At 32.9% G+C, this 23,430-nt stretch overlaps 1 protein-coding gene across 1 annotated transcript in view; it reads left to right on the plus strand.

Annotated features, from left to right (window-relative positions):
• The window catches only part of ENPP1 (ectonucleotide pyrophosphatase/phosphodiesterase 1), a 110,762-nt gene that overhangs the window by 62,257 nt on the left and 25,075 nt on the right, over positions 1-23,430 (plus strand). Inside the window, exons 8-19 of the mRNA XM_001380368.4 lie at positions 3,861-3,980; positions 4,724-4,833; positions 8,726-8,791; positions 9,094-9,166; positions 12,097-12,205; positions 14,122-14,253; positions 16,355-16,386; positions 17,270-17,397; positions 19,142-19,211; positions 21,230-21,317; positions 22,159-22,325; positions 23,227-23,278. Coding sequence (XP_001380405.1) covers positions 3,861-3,980; positions 4,724-4,833; positions 8,726-8,791; positions 9,094-9,166; positions 12,097-12,205; positions 14,122-14,253; positions 16,355-16,386; positions 17,270-17,397; positions 19,142-19,211; positions 21,230-21,317; positions 22,159-22,325; positions 23,227-23,278 — 1,147 coding nt within the window. The remainder of the gene's footprint in view (positions 1-3,860; positions 3,981-4,723; positions 4,834-8,725; positions 8,792-9,093; positions 9,167-12,096; positions 12,206-14,121; positions 14,254-16,354; positions 16,387-17,269; positions 17,398-19,141; positions 19,212-21,229; positions 21,318-22,158; positions 22,326-23,226; positions 23,279-23,430) is intronic.

A 23,430-nucleotide genomic window follows, 5' to 3' on the forward strand; every position in this document is an offset into this window, starting at 1 on the left:
AGAAAGTTTGAATAAAAAAACATTTTCCCCCTTTTTACCTCTCTTTCTTATTTACCTTTTCATGTTTCTCTTGATCTTTGTGTTTGGATATTAAATTTCCCATTTAGTTCTGGTCTTTTCTGTACAAATACTTGGAAATCTTCTATTTTGTTGAATGCCCATACATATATGGATGTATATATTTAGTTTTGATGGATAGGTGATCCTTGGTTGAAGACCTAATTCTCTTTCTTTTCTGAATATCATATTCCAAGTATTGTGGTCCTTTAGTGTGGAAATTGCCAGATCCTGTGTAATCCTCATTGGTGCCCCTTGATATCTGAATTGTCTTTTTGGCTTCTTGTTAAAATTTCTCCTTTGCTTGGAAGCTCTCGATTTTGGCAATTACATTCCTGAGAGTTGTTTTGTCTTTTGAGGATTTAGTGTAGAGTGTGTTCTATGAACTCTTTCAGTGTCTATTTTACTCCCTTGTTCAAGAACATCAGGGCAGTTTTCTTGGATAATTTCTTGTAGTATGATGTCAATATTTATGTTTATTTCTGGGTTTTCAGGTAGAACAATGAGCTCTGTTTTCCTGATCCATCATCTTTTCAGTGAGATATTTTCTGTTTTCTTTTATTTTGTCAGTCTTTTGACTTTGCTTTATTAATTCTTGCTGTTTTGCAAGATCATTGGCTTCCAATTACCTAATTCTGGTCTTTTAGGACTGGTTTTCCTTTTTGGTTTGGTCTATCCTGCTTTTCATGACTTCCAGCTATTTCTCCAATTGGGAGTTCTTGTCCTTTAAACTGTTATTTTCTTTTTGAACTGTTCCCCACTTTTCTTGCCAGAAGGCTTCGGTCTTTTTGATAAGCTCCGATTTAAATTCTTCTAGAACTTGTTGACAATTTCCATTTTGGGGGGAAGGTTTTGGTGTATTTATTTGTCTTTCCTCTTCTATTTCCTCTGTAGCCTGGGTTTTTCCTCTGTAAAAATTATTCAGGAACCCCTTCTTCTTTTTTTCTCTTGATGTTGGGAAGTTGTTGTTTCTGGGCATTGTTTGCCATTATTATTGTGGTTTTTACTTCCCTTTCCAGTTATAAATCTGAGTGAGATGGGCAGGCTCTCTGTGTATGGAGCCAAGGAGCAAGGAATTTTGGCTAAGACCAGTTCTCGAGTCTCTGCAGTTTCTGCTGTTTGCTTCCCCCTCTATGTGCTATTTCCCTGCTGGTGCCCACGGGCTGCACTCCTCAGCCTGCTGGGACCTCAGGTCTAGCTGGTCTCAGGGATAGGTCCTTGGTGGTCTCAGTCAGCTGCCAAGGATCCAGAGGTGCCCCCTCATTCAATTACTGATTCTAGCACGCACTGGATCTGATTCTGGCTCTGTAGCTGGGGTGGGGGGAGGGTGGATCAGCTCGCCTTTTGGTGGAAGCTTTTTCACCCCCTTGTGGTATGGAAATGACCAAATCCCATGTACCTTCAATGCTGTGCCCTACTGTAGAGTCCCTTCATTCATATGAATTGTTTTGGGGGGGCTTTTTGAGGTAGTCTATATCAGTAGGTGGTGAGGAGAGGAAGAGTCCTAAGTCTAGACTGCTGCCATGTTTACCCAGAAGTTCTCAAGCTATTTCTCTTTGTGGCTTTGGCTCTAGGTTTTTGGAGTCATCTCATTTGTGTCTTAAGCATTTGTTATATTAAAATAGTGCTTTTTGGTGAAATTCTTTCCCCTCTCATTTACTTCCTGATTTTAGACTTTATGTTAGGGTCTATATTTCTTAAAGGAATATATGGGATGTGCTTGGTCCTATTTTGGGTCATGTTAAGTTTTGTTGTTGCTTTCTTGGTGGCATTAAGTATTGCTTTATTTACATTGACTCAGGCAAGAAGAGGTCACAAGATTGGCACAAAGGAGCATGATGTACAGTTGATATACTTCAGTCAAAAGACATGTCATTTTCAGTACTTTGCCCCTAGAAGAAATTACTGCTATGCATATATAGAACTTTTCATTTGTTCCTTATTCTCCTTGGGGCATATTGCCTAGAAGTGACGTCTCTGTTGTCTAAAAGTAGCATGAAACTTTTATTTACTTTTTGTATGGGTGGTCAAAAAATTTTTTTCTATGATAGTTGAATCAACTTTTTATTTTATTGACATCATACTAGGCTATATCTTCCCCTAGTATTTCCACAATTGACCATTTCTGGCTTTTACCATTGTTGCACATTTGCATGGAGTGAGTTGAAATCTCAGAGCTGTTTGAATTTTCATTTCTCTCACCATTAAAGATTCAGGCTAATCTTTAAAATAGTTGCTAATCCTTTTTTAGTTCCTCTTTGGAGAACTGTTTGTCCATATCATCTGAACACCTTTTTCGAAACACACATACACACACTGTTTTTCCAATTATGTGGAAAAACAAAATTCTCTTCCTTCCTTCTTTCCTTCTTTCCTTCTTTCCTTCCTTCCTTCCTTCCCTCATACTTCCTTGAGACAGTAAGGTATCCAGGACCTACCTCACATTATATGATAAAGTGATAATCATTAAAATTGTATAGTTCTGTGAGCAGCTAGGGGGCTCAATGGATAGAGAGCCAGTCCTTTAGACAGGAGGCAAGTCACTCAAGCCCAATTGCCTAGTCCTTACCACTCTTCTATCTTAGAACCAATACATATGACAGAATCACAAGTTTTTTAAAAGTATATATGGTTCTGATAAAAAGAAATCAATGAAACAACAAGACTCAGAAAAAGTAAAATTATTTTCTTATTCTTAGATAATCTGTAAAATATAAACTACTTGGGAAAAAGAATTCTTTGTTAAAAATTTTGGGAAAATTTTGGATAGCAGTTCAAGGAAAAAAATAGGTTTGATCCAGAATACTACATTACATATAGAAAATTTTCTAAATGGAAATTTAAAAATACATTTTGCATCATAAAAATTGGAAGAAACTGGAGGTTGGTACTTTTTGCAACTATTGCAAGAGTGTGTGTGTGTAGGTGAGGGAACTCTTAACCAAACAATGGGTAAGGATTACAAAAGATTAGCTTCATTCTTCATCGAACCTACTTTATTGGACTTTATTTTCCTCAAAATACGTTTTCCTGAGTTTTTTAAAACTGACTTGCTTTCTGAATCTGAGCAAATGATTTGTACTTGATAACAGGTTTATAGTCTTCTTTTGATTTGGGACAAAATTTTTTCTTTTAATGTGATTCAAAGAGGAATCCAATTTCAATCTGACATTAGTCTAAAGCTTGGGATATTTTTTTGGCCCAGGATTCTGCAACCTTTTTTTTTTACATTAGATATATTAGTTTATTCTAACAACTGTAGAAATTAGATTTTATTGGAAATGAATTCTATTGCAAGATGAAATAAAACTTTTACTTCATGGTGTTCTTCTCTAAACTTCATACTTTGCAATCTGAAAATTATCCTTCATTTCTGGCTACTTTCATTTTCTATCTGTAGTTACAACTACCTAATAATCCATTGAAGTTGGTTCGATTCTGGCAAAGCTTCCCTTTCTGTTGTTACATTTCGTAAAAATATATTTGGTTGTGAAAGGCATCTCAGACACTGTCTAGTCTAATCACATTTCATAAATGAGAAAACTGAAGCTTAGATCAGTATCAGAGGCAAGGTTTGAGTTCACATCTTCTGATTGCAGAATCAAGGCTCTTTCTACTCTATCAAAAACGCCTTCCTTATATTATGTGACAGAATAGTCTTTAACAGGTACAACTACTGATTACTCTTAGGCTGTGTTAATAAATTTAGTTTAGATTTTTTTTAGTGTGGTGGTGGTGGTGGGAAATAATACTATGGCACCCATAATATATTTGTGTTGTATTGGTTTAAATATTCTTTTCAGGGTCTGTATCCTGAATCCCATGGAATCATTGACAACAAAATGTATGACCCCGCAATGAATGCTTCCTTTGCACTTAAAAACAAAGAGAAATTCAACCCAGAGTGGTATAAAGGAGAACCCGTGAGTCCTTTATTTAATCTTCTGAAAACACTTCTTTTAAAATCCTCATTTGCTTCATTCAGAGTTGAATATCAGATTCCCTGGAGTTTAAACAACCTACTTCATGGTGAAAATGGAGATAATGTTTCAGTAGTGTTTTCTTTATTTGTTAGATACCTCTTGGTAGTTTATAGTTATGCTGGCCCATTTTCTTGTCCTACCAGGGGCACATATCTATTAGAATGGGCTGGGTAATAGTTTTACTCCATGCAGAGTTAATTGTCCCATCACACGACAGAGGCTCTAAAAAGGTCAGGACATCTTTTTATAGGAATTCAAATGTACTATTTTCATGTATTTTTATTTCATCACAGTCATTTTAAAGATTTCACCTGGATAGTTTTTCATTCCAAGGCAACTCTATAATATAATATAAGGATTAACCAACAGGATCAGAGAATATGTATGCTTCTGAAAGTAATACATTTCTTTCTAAGGAAAAAAGGGGTATATTAATTGAGTATACAATTCTAGAATTGGCAGGATTAATTTAGGAGATTTTAAAAGTTTTTTTATCCCCAATTTTGAAAATTGTTCTGTGCTGTTATTCAAAGAACTACATAATCCCTTCAATATCTTCTAGTAGATGGAACTTAGTACATTTTAAAATAAAACATTTTACCTGTTATGCATTGATCATAATGAAATCTCCCAATTCTTGGATACTTATATAATTTCCTCATTCTCCTTCATTATCTCCCCAGATTTGGCTTACAACTAAATATCAAGATCTTAAGTCTGGCACATTTTTTTGGCCTGGATCAGATGTGGAAATTAATGGAATTCTTCCAGATATATATCAAGTGTATAATGGGTATGTTTGTATGGATTTTTTTACTAAGCGCATACAATCATATATTGTGATCTAGAAGAGAATTTAGAGCCCATCCAGTCCAGCTCTCACATTTTATATGTGAGGAAACTGAGTCAAAGATATGTTAACTGACTTATACAGGGTCACACAATCATAAGGTATCCAAGATAGGATCTGAACCTAACTTTTCATCTATAGAGGTATAGTGCACCATTTACTACTCAATACTACCTCTCAGCACAGTGCAATTAAAAAACAAATAAACTTGAGAGTCAGGAGACTTCAGTTCAAATTCTGTCTCTGGAAATTAATAGCTATGTGATCATGGGCACAATCTCCTTAAGCTCTTTGAAGTTTGGCTTTCCCTTAAGTGGAAGGGATGTAGCAATACAATATTATCTGTTGCATTAAATACTTTTAAAGAAAGAACTTTATAAACTTTAAAGAGTTATATAAATTTAGCTTGGAATTTTGGAGCATGTGGAAGTCTACCTTATAGAATGGTATTTCATATTCTTGTGTTGCAGAGCCCTAAATTCTACTGTTTCATTTTGAAAGGATCATAGTTAAGAAAATAGGAAATCTATCTTAAAGAAAATATGAATGGAAGCAGAACACAAACTCAGGCTTTTAACATTTCATTCTTATGATTATGATATTTGAAGAACATTGGTAGGTTAGATATCCTACTGACATGCTACCATGCTGAGGTCTTTGGGTAAGGATCAAGTAGTATAGAACATCAGAGAATAAGAAATAAGATATGAATGGCCTCTTCTGGGACTGTGGATATCATTCATTAGGAAGAAGGTGAGGAACTGGAAAAATATGAGAGGAAATGCCAAGATTTACCCTGGGCTCTCAGTACCTCACTTTCAAATCCCATGATCTTCATTTCCATTATTTTAGTGACTAAGGGGAGTAGTCATAGCTTAGATCTCATAACCACTTAAAATCAACTTCCAATTTCCTGAATTCTGAAGTTCCTTTCTTTCACCAAAACTTTCTCTTCTAGTTCTTTTTCTTAATACTTTTATTCCTTGATGCTTCCTGTTTTTTTCTGAGTCTGTCATTCATTCTGGTTTCACCTCTTCCCCCTTAAAACCAACCATTTCAATAATTCAGTATTTTCCATGCTTAAATCCTCAAAGTCTTCCACTTCCATCCTTAAAATTTGCAGCCCTAGTTCACCCCCAGCATCTGACTTGTCCATGAGCTATTGAATGCCCTTGAAGGAAGTCATGAATTCAAGGCAACAATATCCCTTATAAATTCATATTAAGATGAACCCTTGCTACTATGTTGAAGATTTGTATTTTTTGATTGCCTGTCAAATTCTTCATGGCAAATGTTATCTATTTTCTCCTTTGTACTTAAATCCTTACTCCATCCACATTCTTCTCTTTAATTGCATTACATTACCATTATTCTTATTACTTCTCACCTATGATAGTATGACAATGTCCTTACTGGTGTGTCATTCTGTTTCAAGTTTTTCCTTTTTCTATATAATTATTTTCCTGACTTCCAAAGTAATCCTTCTTATGAAAAAATTTAACAATGCTTCTTCTCTGATTCTCTGGTGGAATAAAATATAAATGTTCTAGGCAGGCTTTTAAGATGCTCCATAATCCAGCCTATTTTTCAGCCTTATTCACCTCTATTCTAATTTTTGAATTCTATTACAACAGAACTGATCCGATATTACTATTACCATTACTATCCTTATTACTATTATTATTAATTTTGTTTCCTGTATTTATTTAGCTGGTCCCTTGTGCTTGGAGTGTAGTACAACACTGACTGAAATCAAAGGAACCAAATAAAAATTCTGTTCCTGACACTATCTCAATGGCTTTGGGCAAGTCATTTAATCTCTCTGGATCTCAGTTTACTTGACTATAAAATGAGGAAATTGATTATATGGCCTCCAAGGGACCATTTCTCTCTTAGACTATCATCCTCTAAAAAAATGTGGTTCATCTACTTCATAGCCTTTTGAAAAGGCAAGCTTAGGTTCTACCTCTGCCTTAAAGTCTTTTCTGACTCACTGACCTAAAAAGATCCCTTACTCCTAAAATAATTATAGCACACTGCATAGTCTTTTCTTTTGCATAATTCAATTTTTTTATCATATTTACTTGTGTACATGCCTTCTTTTCTCCCCTCAACTGCTTTGCCATAGACTATTCTTGCTGGAGCATAGAATTGGTTAAACAATAAGATCAAGCTGTCACTTTCTGGAGGCAAGACCCTGTGTTTTCCATCTTTGTATGCCTCAAAACTAGCCAAAAGTAGGCACTTAATAAAGGTTTATGAAACAAAATAGAAAAAAAAGGTTTTTTAAATTTAGCCAAGTTTGTTGGCAGAAGATTAGACAAGAGCCCTTAGATTAGAACTACTGTTTGAATGAAAAGGATAAAGGAATTAGGAGAATTGCTTGAAAACCATTCATTTTTATTTTCTATTTTTAAAAAGTTATTTACTATTAAACAACTATCATTAAGTGTGAGAACTTTATTAGAAAAGCTTGCTTTTGAAACTCAGATTTTATAACCTATAGCAAGAGTTCTTAATTAGGGTATATGAATTTGCTTTACAATATTTTGATAATTTTATTTTAACAATTAGTTTCTTTTGTTAATTCATTATATTTTATACATTTAAAATCTGAGAAGTCAAAAGCGTCTATACCACATGAAAAATGTTGAAAGAGAGAGAGAGAGCATAGTCACAAATTATAAATGGAAGGAATATTAGAATTTATCTTATTATTTCATAAATGAGACTTTTATAAATGACATACATAGAGGTTAAACAACTTGTCTCTGCTCCCATAGATAGCAGGCAAAGTTATTAGAATAAGATACTAGGTATCTAGACTTTAGTCCTATAAGTTAAGACTTTTTAAGAAAGTTTATGCAATTCTAATGAGAATTGCAAAATAAAGTTGTTCATTGTCTCTAGAAAAAGCACAAGATAAAATTAATTATTGTCATGATTAAATAGTTTGAGGAAAAAAGACTGGCAATAATGTCCCATTTCAGAAATAAATATTGTTAAAATGCTTCCCTGTTCAATTACTATATTTTAGTATTCTTGGGTACATGCAAGAGTTTTTCCTTGATTATATGCCTTCCTGCTTATGAATTGTCCTTCCCTTAATTTGATGAATATAATCAATTAATAGAATATACTTGTGGTAAAACAATAGTGATATATGTTTTATTGAATTCCTGGGCATCTCCAGTGAACATGTTGTTTCTAGAATATAATGAGAGGCAGTTCAACATGGTGGCTACCTTGGAGAAAACTTCACCTGACATGTACTATCTGGGGAACAGTGGACAAATCATCTACCCTCTTGATGCCAGAATCTTTGAGCCTTTTTACAGAAGAGTCACTGATCTACAATAGATGAAATCACAGGTTTAACAAAAAATATTTGTTTCTAGGTAATTGGGAACATGAATATTTAGACTCAGATGTAGTTCATAGCACGAAAGGAAAATTACCTGTCTTTTTTATGACAGTAAAATATTTGGCTTCTTTGAAGTATAATGGCATCTTTCAGGATTGTTATGAGGTTCAAATGAGATAACATTTTAAAGTGTTTAGCAAAGTTCATGGTCCATAGTAAATATTATGGAACTGTTAACTTAAATATTATTATTTTCAATTACCAAAGAAAGTTTTTTTTTTTTAAGTTGAATTCTTGGTGCTCTTTCTGTGCTTCCTTTAAATGCCCAGGTGCTTGATAAATATTCATTTATTGACTGATTTACATTAGTCCCTGTCACAGATATTTTTCTTTTGATTTATTTTCAAAATAATGGTTCTTTTTCAAATTTTCAAAATTGGTTCTTTTGTTTTACTTTTTTTCTTTTATTAGTTCCATTCCATTTGAAGAAAGAGTTTTGGCTATTCTTCAGTGGCTACAGCTTCCTAAAGATAAAAGGTATGTACGTGCAGAAATGATATTCTGTTTTCTCTATTGTCTTATTGTCTTAGAGAAGTTAACAGCCTTTGATAATCTTAGTTGGCTTGCTATACGTGTTAATGTGCCCTTGACTAATCTATGGGATTAATCATTTCAACTGTTTTAAAGTCATCCAATGTACAACTCTTTTTCAACAGTTAAAATATTCTCTCTATGATATAAAATGGATTTTAATTTGATCTCAATTGTTGAATTAATATTTTCTATTCTATGTTTCAATGTGTTTATAAAATATTGCATTTTGATACTGTTTGATTTAGACCACACTTTTACACTCTGTATTTAGAAGAACCAGATTCTTCAGGGCATTCATTTGGACCTGTCAGCAGTCAAGTAAGTACATTTTCATTGGTGACTTTGTGGAACAGGCTAGCAGCTAACTGAGCTTGGATTTTAGGATAGTTCCTTATGGTTTATAGGATTTCAGGGATAGGGTGGATGGAGGATAAGAAAATTATAGCGAACCAAGGCTTTGAAATAATATTCAGGGTGACTAGAATAGTTGGAAGAGCTTACATGTAGTTTTCCTAATTTTCTAGGTTGCTTCTTAAAAATGATAGTCATCCCCAAACATAATCAACAATGCCCAGGCTCTCAGACTCAGTATCAGTCTCAAAACTAAATTCTTACTGGGAAAGAGTTTGGTAATGATGGTGAGATAGTGATGATGAACAGTATTTATATAGGACTTTTAGGTCTGCAAAGCACTGTAAATATATTATATCAATGTATCCTTACAATAGCACTGGGTATTGAGTATTATTATCATTTCCTTTGTAAAGATAAGGAAACAGAGATAGTTAGAGGTAATTTGACTTGCCCAGGGTCATAGGCTTGCCAAGTGTCTAAAGCAAGATTTGAACTCCTGCCTTCCTGATTCTAGATCTAGCACTATATCTTATGTACCACCCATCTTATAGACTGGCAAGGTGCCAGATCTCTGTGATGTCATAAGAAGAGGTGGGAAATGAGAAAGGAAGCTGACTTTCTCACTTTCTTTTTTTTTTTTGATGGTTTCCTGTTGCTTTAGGTTTACTTTAGTTATCAGAACTTTATAAAGAATTGGAAGGTTAGAAATTAGGTCAAAAGTTGCTCCTAAATCTTGGCAGTATTAACTTTGCCAACTACATATTTGGATTATAGTCCAGGAAATGGCAGCTGAGGAAAACACCATATGTACCATATATTGGCAAAAATATGCCTGTACTGACATTCTTTTTACAGAGGCAAGAGGTTCTTGAGCACTTTTGCATCAGTTTTCACCATTCAGGTAGAAGTTCAAAAGGAACTACGAGGAAAGGAGATCTAAGTGTCACTTCTTTTTTGTTTAAGTATACTTAATTGTTTCTTAACTTGCTCCTTTATGGCTCTCATATGTCTCTTCTCTTTCTAGGTAGGCAGGTAAGGTTTGAGTTAGACAGAAAGCAAGTTTTAAGTAAAATTATGTGAATCTGATACAAATATGTATCAGAAAATACTGTAGTCTGATGGTTTAGAGATATTAGGTCCTGGGTTCAACTTTGACCTCAGACACTTCCTAGCTGTGTGACCCTGAGAAAATTATTTAACCCCCATTTTCTAGTCTTTACTGCTCTTCTGCCTTGGAACTGATACATAGTATTGATTTTTAGAAGAAAAGTAAGGATTTAATAAAAAAAACCCATATCTTCTATCTTAGAACTGATATACAGTATCAATTCCAAGGCAAAAAGAACAGTAAGAAAGAACCAGACAATTGGGGTTTAATAACTTGTCCAGGGTCACAGGGATGTGGAAGTGGAAGTCACAGACACGTAGGAAGTGTCTGAGACCAGATTTGTACCAAAATCCTTCTGACTCCAGATATGGCATTCTATCCACTGTGCTACCTAGTTACCCTGAATATATATGTTAAAATTAAGTTTCTTTTTATCCTTTTCAAAGAATTGATTTTCCTAGCTCATCTTACTGACTTTAGGGTTCTTGGTTAATCCATTTGAATTTAACTCCCAAATTTAATATATCTATAAGTAATAGGATTATTAAAATTCTTTTTTTTTCAAAATGGAGAATATAATTTTAATGAAAAGCTTGTTATGCTTCCTCCAAGCCTATTTTTTTAAACATTATTTTATTTGGTCATTTTCACACATTATTCATTGGAAACAAAGATAATTTTCTTTTCCTCCCCCACTCTCACCACCCCTCCCATAGCTGACACACTATTCCACTGGGTATGACATGTGTCTTTGATTCGAACCCATTTCCATGTTGTTGGTATTTGCATTAGGGTGTTCATTTAGAGTCTCTCCTGAGTCATGTCCCCTCCACCCCTGTAGTCAAGCAGTTGCTTTTCCTCGGTGTTTTGACTCCCACAATTTGTCCTCTGCTTGTGGCTAGTGTTTTTTTTTCTTCTAGATTCCTGCAGAATGTTCAGGGATGTTGTATTGACACTAATGGAGAATTCCATTACGTTCATTGTACCACAGTGTTTGAGTCTCTGTGTACAATGTTTTCCTGGTTCTGCTCCTTTCGTTGGATGATTGAAATTCTTAGATAAATTTAAACTTGATTTGTGTTGACATTAACTCATGTTCCTAGTGTGTTTTTGAATGATTGAGAGGTCATGTTGATAGAGAATGTCATAGCTTATTTCTAGAATCATAAAATGAATGATGATAAAGATTGAGCCAAATCATCTTTCCTAAGTATAAAATTGAGCCTGAATACTGATGAGGGCATTTTCTGTGTGGAAAAGATAAATGCTACCAGATGGTAGTTCTGAAATGTCCCTTGATGCCATTATATTTATGTTCTATTGTTTTCTAGGATTTAATGATTTTTATGTTTAAGAAAATTTTTGATCCTGGACAGTTAAGTTTACTAGATACAATGCAAATTCATCTGCAATGAATAATATAGCTGTTAGATTAATACTATGGTTTTGTTAAACCCATGAGTTGTAGTTTGAATCATATATACTTCATGAATATTTGTCAAGCAAGGGACATGGAAAGGGGCTTATCAAATTGGCTGTTGTTCCAAAGGTGCTTTGGCCATATCACTGTTAGTATTGTATGATTGCCTGCCTCTCAGTCAATTGTCACTTCCTTCTTTTCAATGATTTCCTGACTCTAGAGCCTCAAATGACTGTTATATATAATATAGATCTGCATTCAATCTATTTTTTCCTTAAAATGTAAATAGATTTATAAGGCAGAAAATAGTATTTGCTAAAATTTAACCAAAAGTTTGTTTCATTTGAAATTTCTTCTCTTCCCTAGGTCATCAAGGCTTTACAGAGAGTTGACAGCATTGTTGGCATGTTGATGGATGGACTTAAAACAATGAACTTACACAGATGCATCAACCTTATTCTTGTGTCAGATCATGGTAATCTAAATTCATGTCAGTTGCACTTTATATCAGAGGTGTCAAGAGATTGGTTGTGTTGGACCTGATTTTGTTTACATTTTAAATTTCATTTTAACAGAGAAACTAAGGCACAATGTACTGAGCATGATCAACTTATTAGCAAGGATAGCCTTGCTAATGCTAAATGAGGTCAATGACTCCTTAGTTGCCAAAGACATATCTGACAGCCAGAGTAGCTTTTGATACATAGTTGGTTACATAAGGTTCAGGGATATGATTTAAACTAGGACTGTGATTGGTCTATAGTGAAGTGAAGAGTGGGCTTCATATTTTGCATAATCATGCTTCCTTGCAAAAAGGAGACCTACTCAAGGGAGTAAATACCGACGAGTTAGTCAACACTTTCTGGAAAATCTCACGTCAGACACCACCTATCACCAAAGAGACCTTGTGCTGTGCAGAACATTTTAGGACCAGGTTGATTGATTCTCTATTCACTTTCCTTATCTCCCTACCATCTCCAGGGTAAGGTAGGTCCAGGCTGTAGCTCATAGGAATAGGGAATTTATACTCTCACAAATCCTACTACCAAAGTCTGTACAATTAAATATAAATCTGATCCATAAGTACTGATTTCAGAGATTAACTACAACTCAACTATTAATAAGTCAATAATCTAAATTTCACAATGTAATTTCCTTCTTATTCTGGAACTTTGTGCTGATACTTAAGGGAAATTAGAAGGAAAAAACATGAAAGGAACATGTGCAACTCAGGAAAATTTAAAACCCAACTACTGAAATAAGATAAAGATAAGTAATTGTTGGTTAATTTGGGGTGGAGGCAGCAACCAATCTAAATCATTAGAAGAAAATTTAAAAGATTACTTCCTCCCTAAATCATGTAGTTTGATTTTTAGAACATTTTATTTTCATTAATCTTTTCTATATTTCTTTTGCTGAAGTAGATATGATCTAGACTGTTATTGGACCTGGCTTTAGCACATGTCAACCTCTAAAATATTATTTCTTTTTTATTGTGAATTGCTGTTTACTATGTTAATGACATACTGTTTGGAAAATGGGAGAAGGGTACAGATGGTCAATTGAAAAGTATTTCTGGGAAGCATAAATGATTACTTTGGTTGATAAAATACTAATAGAAAAATCTACAAAACAATAAGTTAGACAGTTTTGTTATTAATTTCCCAGATGAATTGGACCAAACTATTCTTGTGTTTTTTTTATCTATAAAACTGGGATGATGATACTTGCCTCATCACATTTATCTAAGATGCTATAATGCTTGAAGAAGGATTTTTTTTAAAAACAAGGTATCAGTTAAAATTTATTTTAAAAAAGAATAAATATTAAGGAAGTTTAGGAGGGTGAGGATAATAGCAAAGCAAAGTCAGGTGATAGTGATTGCTAGATATTTAGAGGGGGGGGAGAAGCTCTCACATATCTCCTTTTTCTCCTGTTCTCTGTAGCACCAATATATAGCACATGGTAGGAATGCTAAACTTGTCAAATGAAATTTTTAAAAAAAATTTTGCTTTTAATTTTTATTTTCAGTTTCAAATTCTCTTCTTTGAACCCCCTTTTCCACCCATTGAGAAAGCAAGAAATGTTAACCTTTATATATATATGAAGTCATGCAAAACAGATTTCCACACTAGCCATCTTGTAAAAAGAGAAAAGGGAAAGAAACAAGTCAAATAAAGAAAGAAAGAAAAAAAAAACAGTACACTTCAATCTGCATTCAGAATCTTTAGTTCTCCATCTGAAAGTTGATTGTATTTTTCATGATGAGTCCTTTGAAATTGCCACAGATCATCATCCAAATGAAATTAAGGGAAAGTTTGTTCTTTGTAATAACCTTTTTTTCATTTTTAAGAATTCTAGTTTTTTTAATGCCTTTTTTTTTCTTCCTAGGAATGGAACAGGGTAGCTGTAAAAAATATGTCTACCTGAACAAGTATTTGGGGGATGTTAAAAATGTCAAAGTATTTTATGGTCCTGCAGCTCGATTCAGAATTTTTGATGCTTCAGATAATCATCAGACTCGTAAGTATTTAAATTTACCACAAAATGAGTGATTATATTCAGAACCTGTTATTACAAGTCAAACTTAATCAATATTGACCAGGAAGGACAAAGGGGATCTGATGGAAAAGAATGCAACTTTATTTTGATCTTTGGACTGGCAGTCTAACTCTTCTCCAACTCAAGTATCTTAAAATACTGCACAGACAGGGGAAATATAGTCATGCTCCTTCATGGCTTCCAGCCTGACTTGATAAATTTTATCACTTAGAAAAGTGCTGCTGCAATGTGTGTGGCAGTGTACTGCTAAAGTACAGAACACCTGAGCTTAAGTGACCTATAGACTTTAAAAAGTATTTTAGAAAATATTAAAATCTGCATTTTCTGCAAGTCAATTTCATTGTCATTAATACCAGTAACAGAGCTGATTACCAAAATAAAACCATCTATTTTGTAGGCAAATTCTTATCTAGAATGATTTAAATTATTGAAAGAAATTTTAAAGGAAAAAGAAAGACTTCTTAAAAAAAGTCAATGAGACCCTTAAGAAATCAGAAATTATTTTAAATATTAAAATTTTATTTTTAAAAAGATGACAAAAATAAAATTACACATTATCTCTTAAATATACTACCTTCTTCCAAGCAAATGATTCCAGAAAAAAATTGAAAAGAATGAGGCATAGTTTTGTGTACATAGCCAAGAATTTGTTTCTCTTTGATAGGTTTATTTATTCTAATTTATTGCATATTCATATCAAATCATGTGCATTTGCTATTATTATAATACATGCTATTTCATGTTATATATTCAAATAAATGGTAACTCAAAAATATTATTTCAGTTGTAGTTTAGACAGCTTTCTTTTGCCACTTCCCCCTCCAAATCCCTGCCCACCCAATCCTTTCTTGCCTTTGCAGTTTTTGATAGAAAACAACTTAATTGCTTGGATACTTCCTAAAACAAAAAGGGCTCAGATAAAAGCAGCACAGAACTAACATACTGTATTAACTACATCTAATAGTATATGTGACATGCTGTACTTCAGTCCCTTCCCTTTGCAAAGGGAGGGAAGTATATTTTCTTAACTCTTCCATTGTCTCAAACCTATTATATTTACATAGCATTTGGTTCTTTTTGTTGTTCTGTTTATGTATATTGTTGTAGTCATATTATCATTGTCTAGTACTGATTATTTTATTTCTTCATTAGTTTGACACCATTCCCTGAATTTTTATATTTATCACCTTTTATAATTAAGCAATATTCTATTGTATTCATAAAACATTCTAACTATTCACTGATCAATGGATATACATTTCCAATGTTTTTTTCATGCACAAATTCATTATGAATATTTTAGTATATATAAAAGACATTTCTAATTTTTAATCTCTCTGGTTATATGTGTAGCATGGGATTTCCAAATCAAAGCATATACATGGGCATTTTAAATTGCAAATTGTTTTCTAGAATGGTCAGACAAATTCATGGTTCCACCAAGAGAATACTAACGTGCCTATCCCTGTTTTGGAGGCTTTCGTAGGTTACATAGTTTACAGTTACGTCCATAGTTGACAGTTCTTTTTAAAGAACCACTTGTTTCATATTCTTTAACCACTTGTCCTTTAGACAATGACTGTCATTTATATTTTTGATAATTCCCAGTATATTTTGGATATCAAACTCTTGCCAGAAGTATTTGATACAGCCTTTCCCCAGCTGATGTTTTTCCTTCTTATCTTAGCTTCAATGATTTTGTTTGCATAAAAGCCTTTTAATTTCATATAATCTATTTTATTTTTTTATGATAGCTTCTAATCTTTGTTGGATTAATGATTTTCCTTTTGTTAACATTATGAAAGATCTAATTGTCTTTTAAATAGCTTTTGTGATGCAACCTTTTATATTTAGGTCACATTCATTTCAAGCTTATTGTGGATGTGTTTCAAGGAGTGTATATTTAACACATGATAACTTCACAAATAGACATTTGAAACCTTAAGTATTTAACCTAATGCTTTTGCTTAAATTTCCTTATTGTTATTTTTGTTTTTACAGTGTGTTCTATTTCTGATTATGTAATAAACTCTCACTTACGAATTATCTGGTATTTTTTCAGTTAATTATGAAGACATTGCCCGAAATCTTTCTGTAAGTATTACATGTTTTGTAATATCGAATTGTTTTTAGTTTTGCTAAATATATACTCAGATTTAAATACATTTAAATAAAAACAATTGATTTAGGGTGATTTGGGATAAAGCAAAGACATGCTTCATCCTTCTGAAGCTTAATTAAGTAAAGAATGTAAAAACTGAATTGTGGGATTGCAAGTTTGAAATTTTTTCCTTTGTGGGTTGATTTTACCTAATCAGTATCTTTTAAGGAGGCTTAAGTGTTTATCCTGTTAAGGTAGATTAATTCTAATCACCAATATTAAGGAAAGTCCTTATTATTTTGGATAAGAGAATATTTGTTAATTGATTATATAATCAATAGCCAGAACAAACACAATATTTGGTGACACTAAATTTGTTCTACCTAGAATCTATCAGATAAATCCTGAGAACTAGGCTCCAGTTTATTTTTATGCTTCTATCTTAATATGCATTCTGGCAAAACAAAACAAAACCATCTTTGTTCCAGGAAACATTATCATGATTTCCAAAGTCATTTCATGGTGAGCCTACTCATTTTAAGGCTTTATAGTTCAGTGTTCCAAGGACTTGTGATTTCGTTGGTGTGAGCAATACCAGTGGGTGGCTTTTCTGAGTTAGTGTGCCAACCTTCTGATCCCAATCCGCTTCAAATTTAGCTCGGCTAGTCCTTTGACAAAGCTTCTACATTACATCTTCAAGCTCATATACATGTTTTCTGACCTTTTAGGATGATCCTCAGAGCATTTTATTCTGCTGACATACCTTTTAAGAAGCTAGAATAAATTTTATGACACAATGAAGGAATAGAGTTGGATTTTAATGGAAAACACAAAAATAATGATTCTGCTTATTTTCAATTAAAATTATGACTTCAGTGCAGGGAACCAGATCAGCACTTCAAACCTTATTTGAAAGAATTTTTACCCAAGCGTTTACATTTTGCGAAGAATGATAGAATTGAACCTTTGATATTCTACTTAGATCCTCAGTGGCAACTTGCACTGTAAGTTCTTCCTTTATATTCTTTTTAATGCCTTATGAATTAAGGAAATAAAATCATAAACAGTATTGTAGATTATTGTGGTACATTATTCAAGTAGTGAGGATAGTTAGTATAGAATAATAATGAAAGGCATTGAAGTTTTGTGAGGAACTTTATGTGTGTTATCTTATTTAATCAAAGGAGGTATTGTTGTACAGTAGGTACTATTATTAGCCTCACTTTACCAATTAAGAAACTGAGGCTGAGAGAAGTTAAAGGACTGACAGTGAGTAATAATAACATTCATAATAGCTAGTATTTACATTGTGCTTTAAGGTTTGCAAAACTTCTTATATTTTGTCTCATTTTATCCTCACAACAATCTTATAATATTGATGTTATAATTTATGATTTTACAAATCATAAATTATATGAGACTAAGAGGGTTGAGTGACTTGTCCAGTTATACAGGTAGTAAGTATTTTGAGTCATAGTTTGAACCCAGAAGAAGAGAACATAAAAGCAGGAAAGCCAGAAAGATGCTGGGGAGGTAATAAGATCTAGATTAAGATGGTGGCCATTGGAAATAAAAAGGGAGAGGGGATGGGCCATTAAAAAAGAAAAATCAGCAGGATTGATGGAAGTAGGCATAGTTAAAATTGTTACTGGCATTCTGGTTATTAAAGGAAAATTGCAAAAAGATTGATGAGGAAGAGAATAAAATGGAGGAGAGAAGAAGAAAGATAGGGAAGCGGTTAATCATGTATAAGCAGAATATTAAAAATATGGGTGTTTATAATGATGTTCCATCACATTTGGTTGTAATGAGTCCTTGGAAACTTAACATGAAAGTTAACTTCATCAATACCTGACCCTTTATTTGGAATTTTCTTTGTATTAAATACTATTGTTGTATTTTGCTAATTTCTATTCCTTAAACCATTGCATTGCAAGTAGTTTTAAGCCCATGCTGCTGGGTCATAAATTTCATGAGTAAGAAGATTGTACCACCTGTTTTATATTCCACCTCAGAGCATTTTAACACAGCTCTGTGATATCTGGACCACTCAATGAAAATTAACCAGTTGAGTAACATTGCTGACAAACCAAGACCTAAATCATCAAATTATGCAATGGCCTCCACGTAGAGTAGATGCCATATGTAGCCATTTTCTCAAACCAAGATGAATTTAAATAGTGAACCAGCAGTCAGATAATGGTATTTTACTCAGAATTATATTATCTATTAATTCTATACTAGAGGCAACTAAATAGCACAGTGGGTAGAATACCAGGCCCAGAGTCAGGAGAGCTTGGGTTCAAATTTGGCCTCAGACACTTTGTAGCTGTGTGACCCTGAGCAAGTTAATTTACCCCACTTGTCTAGCACATACCAGTCTTCTGTCTTGGAATGAAATCAGTAAGGTAAAGTTAAAAAACAAAACAAAACTACTATAGTCGATTTGGGAGGGTAGAGGGCAAAGAGGGAAGAGATAGGAAGACAAAGGAAATAATCTCTTTCTTATTCAGTTGATTTATAAGATGGTATAGAAAAAATAAATGAAACTTTTATAGCAGTTTAAAAAAAAAGCTAATTCATCGATCAGTCCTGTGTCTTTTAGCAGGTCCTTATTTTTAGACCTATCAGCCAGTGAAGCATTTATGAAATAGTTACTCTATTTCAGACGCTTTAAATGTAAAAACTTCATTCTAGTTACGTAATGTCAATAATTTATATTAATTAATGCATCTATATCAAAATTAGGAATCCAACAGAGAGAAAATATTGTGGATCTGGATTCCATGGCTCAGATAATACATTCTCAAATATGCAAGTAAGTGAAAATGTTCTCTCTCTTTGCCTTTTCAAAAAGAAAACATTTGATGCATAATTGAAAACAGCCTAAAATCCAAGCTTGCAAAACAAAATATAGCATGTTTCTGTTTTGCAAAAATATTTTTAAAAACACTTTAAAAATAAGTTCCTCTTATGTACTTAAAATGATTTGATTTACATGCGACTTTTCAGTAAGTGCCTAAAGTGAGGCATCTCTCTTTTAAAATTTTAAAATCTTTCTTGCTTCATTTATTACTTATCCTTTCTAAACTCCTGTTTTTCTTATTGGAAAAATAGGGATGATAGCAATACTTCTCTCACAAGTTTATTGTGAAGATCAAATGATGTTTAAAAGATACTTTGCATATCTTAAAGTACTTATGCTCTCATTCTGGTTGTACCACTCACTTGACTTTGCAATTTTTGGAAAAGGCATCCCCATTCTTTCAATCCCAAAGGTATCTTTCTAAGGAGTTACCCTCAGCTCCTTATTCTCACTCTCCTGAACACTTCTAACAATCCCCTCTTTCCTCAATTCAATAAGTTGCCTGGTATTGTTAATTCTAGTCCTACAGCATTTCTCACATCTGTCCACTTCTTTCTACCAATTACAAAAAGTGTTCTTCTAAGTGTTTAACACTCCAGGAAAAAAGTAAACTCGACATACTTTCCAGTTTAATTTACTTTATATTAGTAAATAATTATAATATAATTATGTATAATTTGTATTAAATAATAATGCATTAGAAATAATGCATAATAAATGACAATCTAAGAATTAAATTGTTCAAGTTATTAATTTATTCTCCACATTATCACCAATATATTTATATTATAGTTATGATATTTAACTATTAATTTAGAATGATAGTAATAACATTATAATTTTATTATAAAATATAAATATAAGGTATATTATAAAAGACTTTATACAATATTTAAAGCATAATAATATAATGAATTAATCATTATCAACATTTTCTCCATCACTTTTTAAAGTCTGGAAATCAACTAAACAAAAAATATTCCAGTTTGTAGCTTTTGCTAATTTCTAAAATGTAAACACTTGCACTGAAAATTTTAAAATAGCCATTGCTGCCTCCTGGTTCAAATCTTTATCACTTCTTGCCTGGATTGTTGTGATAGCCTACTAAATGATCTTCTTGGTGCAAGTCTCTCCCCATTCCATTCTACATTCCAAACAGCTGCTACAGTGATTTTTTTTTTTAAAGTAAAAATTTGTTGTTTCACTCCTCTCTTCAGTAAAGAACAGTGACTCCCTATTACTTCTGGAGTCAAATGCAGTCTCCTCTTTAACATTTATAATCTTTTCCAATCTGGCTCTTTGGATAAATTATACTGGCCTCACTGCTATTCTTTACATATGATCTTCTAACACCCCCCCCCATCTTTGTGCTTTTGCACTGCTCCCCATAATTGGAACATATTCCCTCCTCACTTTCACTCTTTGAATCTCTACTTTCCTTTGAAACTGTCAGACCCAAGAACCAGTTTCTACATGAAATTTGTTCTTATTCTCCTGATCATAGTGACTCCTCTCTCTCACATTACTTTGTATTTATTTTGTGCAAATCTCCCCCCCCCCCCCCCCGCCATAGAATATATGCTCCTTAAGGGCAGAGATTTTTTTCATTTCAGTCTTTGCATCTTTAGTACTTAGATAATACATGGTAGGCATTTAATAATGCTTGATTAATTAAACTTTGGCAAATCATTAAAATTTTTTGTACTTTGTTTTCCCCATTTATTAGATAATAATAATAATAATATCCTGCCTATCTGATAGGGTAGTTTATACTAAACACATCAATGTAAGGTATTGTTATTATTAGTATTAAAAGACATTTCTTTGTCAATTGATATTTTCCTTCTAACCTTCCACTGACTCTACAAATGAGTTATTAAATTAAATTCTATACACAAAAACTCTTATGGCACATTTCAATGTATTTTAACATGAAATATTTTTCTTTTTTCTTTTTGGCTGAAACTTAGGCCTTCTTCATTGCCTATGGACCTGCATTCAAGCATAATACTAAAGTTGAGCCCTTTGAAAACATAGAAATTTATAACTTAATATGTGGTAAGTTTAAACTGATTCATTATTTCTGAACCTTTATTTAGAATTAAAGCATAGTTAGTAAGGCAGTTTATGAATACATATTGAGTGGTACAGTACACATGTTTTTGGAACAATCTTTGATATTTTTACTTTTCTTCTTCACTCTATTAACAAATATTTATTAATTTGCAGGTATAGGGGAGATGTGCAAAATTAAAGAGTAGGGATATGGAAGATCATGTTTTTGGGGAAACTAGAAGGCTAATCTCAGAATTTTAGGGGTACAAATTATTTTCAGCAGAAAATTTTATAAGTAAGTATAGTATGTCAAGTCTCTTCAAGTTTCCAATAAAAGTAGTGTAATCAAAATCCACCCAGAAATAAATGAAAGCAGTATAAATTCCTTGATTTTTCTTCCTGCACAGACCTTATAAAGGCTTATGTGCATTTGATGTTAAGAATATAACACAATTGCTGGGAATAGTGGCAGAAACCTGCAATCCCTGCTACTTAGGAGATCGAAGGTGGATTGCTGTAGCACAGAAGTTCTGAGATGCAGTAGGCTATGTAAATTGAGGGTATAAGCTAAAAACAGTACCAAAATTATGAGCATTCAGGAGCAGGAGGCCACTATACTGCCTAAGGATAAGGAAACTAACTTGGGTCAGAAATAGAGCAGGTAATAGCTCTTGTGATATTCAGTGTGGGGATCAGGACTATGAATGGTCACCCTATTTCTAGGCTAGGTAAGATAGGAAAGCCCATGCTCAAAAAATGTCATTTAAGAAAGATCTATCATTTCTACCTTTTCATTATTGAATTTATTTCAAATAATTATTCACCACTCATTAAATCATTATAGATTTACTGAATTTGAAACCAGCTCCAAATAATGGAACTCATGGAAGTCTTAATCATCTTCTAAAGGAACCTGTTCACATACCAGAGCATCCCAAAGAAGTGAGCCATCCAGCAAAATGTCCTTTTACAAAGAAAACAAAAGACAACCTTGGTTGCTCTTGTGACTCGGTAAGGAGCCTAAAGATATTCATCAGAGTGTTACAATTTTCCAGTGCTCAAAACGATGTAGAAGGCAATTTGATGCATGTTTAATGATGAACTAAAAATCTGATGATGTAGGAGATAGGTTTATAATTCTTAGAAAGCCTGGGTTTTTTTTTTTGTTGTTTGTTTGTTTGTTTGTTTGTTTTAGTTTTTGGGGTTGACATCACAGTTTTTTATTTTGACTTTTGTGGTTTTTTTTCCATGGTTTGCTCTAATTTGATTAAGATGAAGGAGAGAAGTTGTCATTATTGTACAGTGGAGTATATTGCATTGTATGCTATTAGACAGTCAGAGACAGAGAGAGACACAGAAAGAAAGAGAACATGTGACACTGAATTAAATAGGGTATCATCTTTATTTTCTATGTGGTCATTTATGTCATTAAATTGAGGGGGGAGAAAGAAAGGGTTTATTTGGCAACAAATTTAATTTGTCTTTACTTGCCTTCTATTACATGTTTATGTTTAAGGGCCTCCACTGGTGATCAACATGTGCTGAAATATTATAAAAAAACAGAATAATCATCTATAAAAATATTTTAGAGGCTACTTTGGGTTTTTTTCTGTTTACCTCTAGTCTGACTAAATTTTGTGAAAGATGGTGGGAAAAGAGGCAAATAGAGGGGGCATGTAATGATTAGTTTTCAATTTATGTATTTCCAATGTTTCCTTATCCTAAAAGCACAATTATGAAATTTTTATGGAATTCTAGTCATTCACAATAGCCTTTTCCCATATAAGACTTGAACTTCCAGTTTTAGACAGGGTCAATGTTAGTTAATTATAGTATCCAGTTCTTATAACTATAAATTCTGATAATTTCAGAAATTTACATGAATTTCTAATTTTGTTTTTCAAATATTTAGGCTTCATCCATAGTGGATTTTCAATCAGAGTTAAATATGACCACAGAAGAAGGTAAGAGAGCTTTATTTTGACGTAAAATCAGAATAAATATAGAAGTGAATTTTTAGTTAGCAGCATAAGAAACATAGGAGTTTCTTACAGAAAACTCCCAGAGAGAAGCCTCTAATATTAATGTCCCTACCTGGTATAACACAGAGATTTCT

Source organism: Monodelphis domestica, chromosome 2 (assembly GCF_027887165.1).
Source record: "Monodelphis domestica isolate mMonDom1 chromosome 2, mMonDom1.pri, whole genome shotgun sequence".
Lineage (NCBI taxonomy): Eukaryota > Metazoa > Chordata > Mammalia > Didelphimorphia > Didelphidae > Monodelphis > Monodelphis domestica.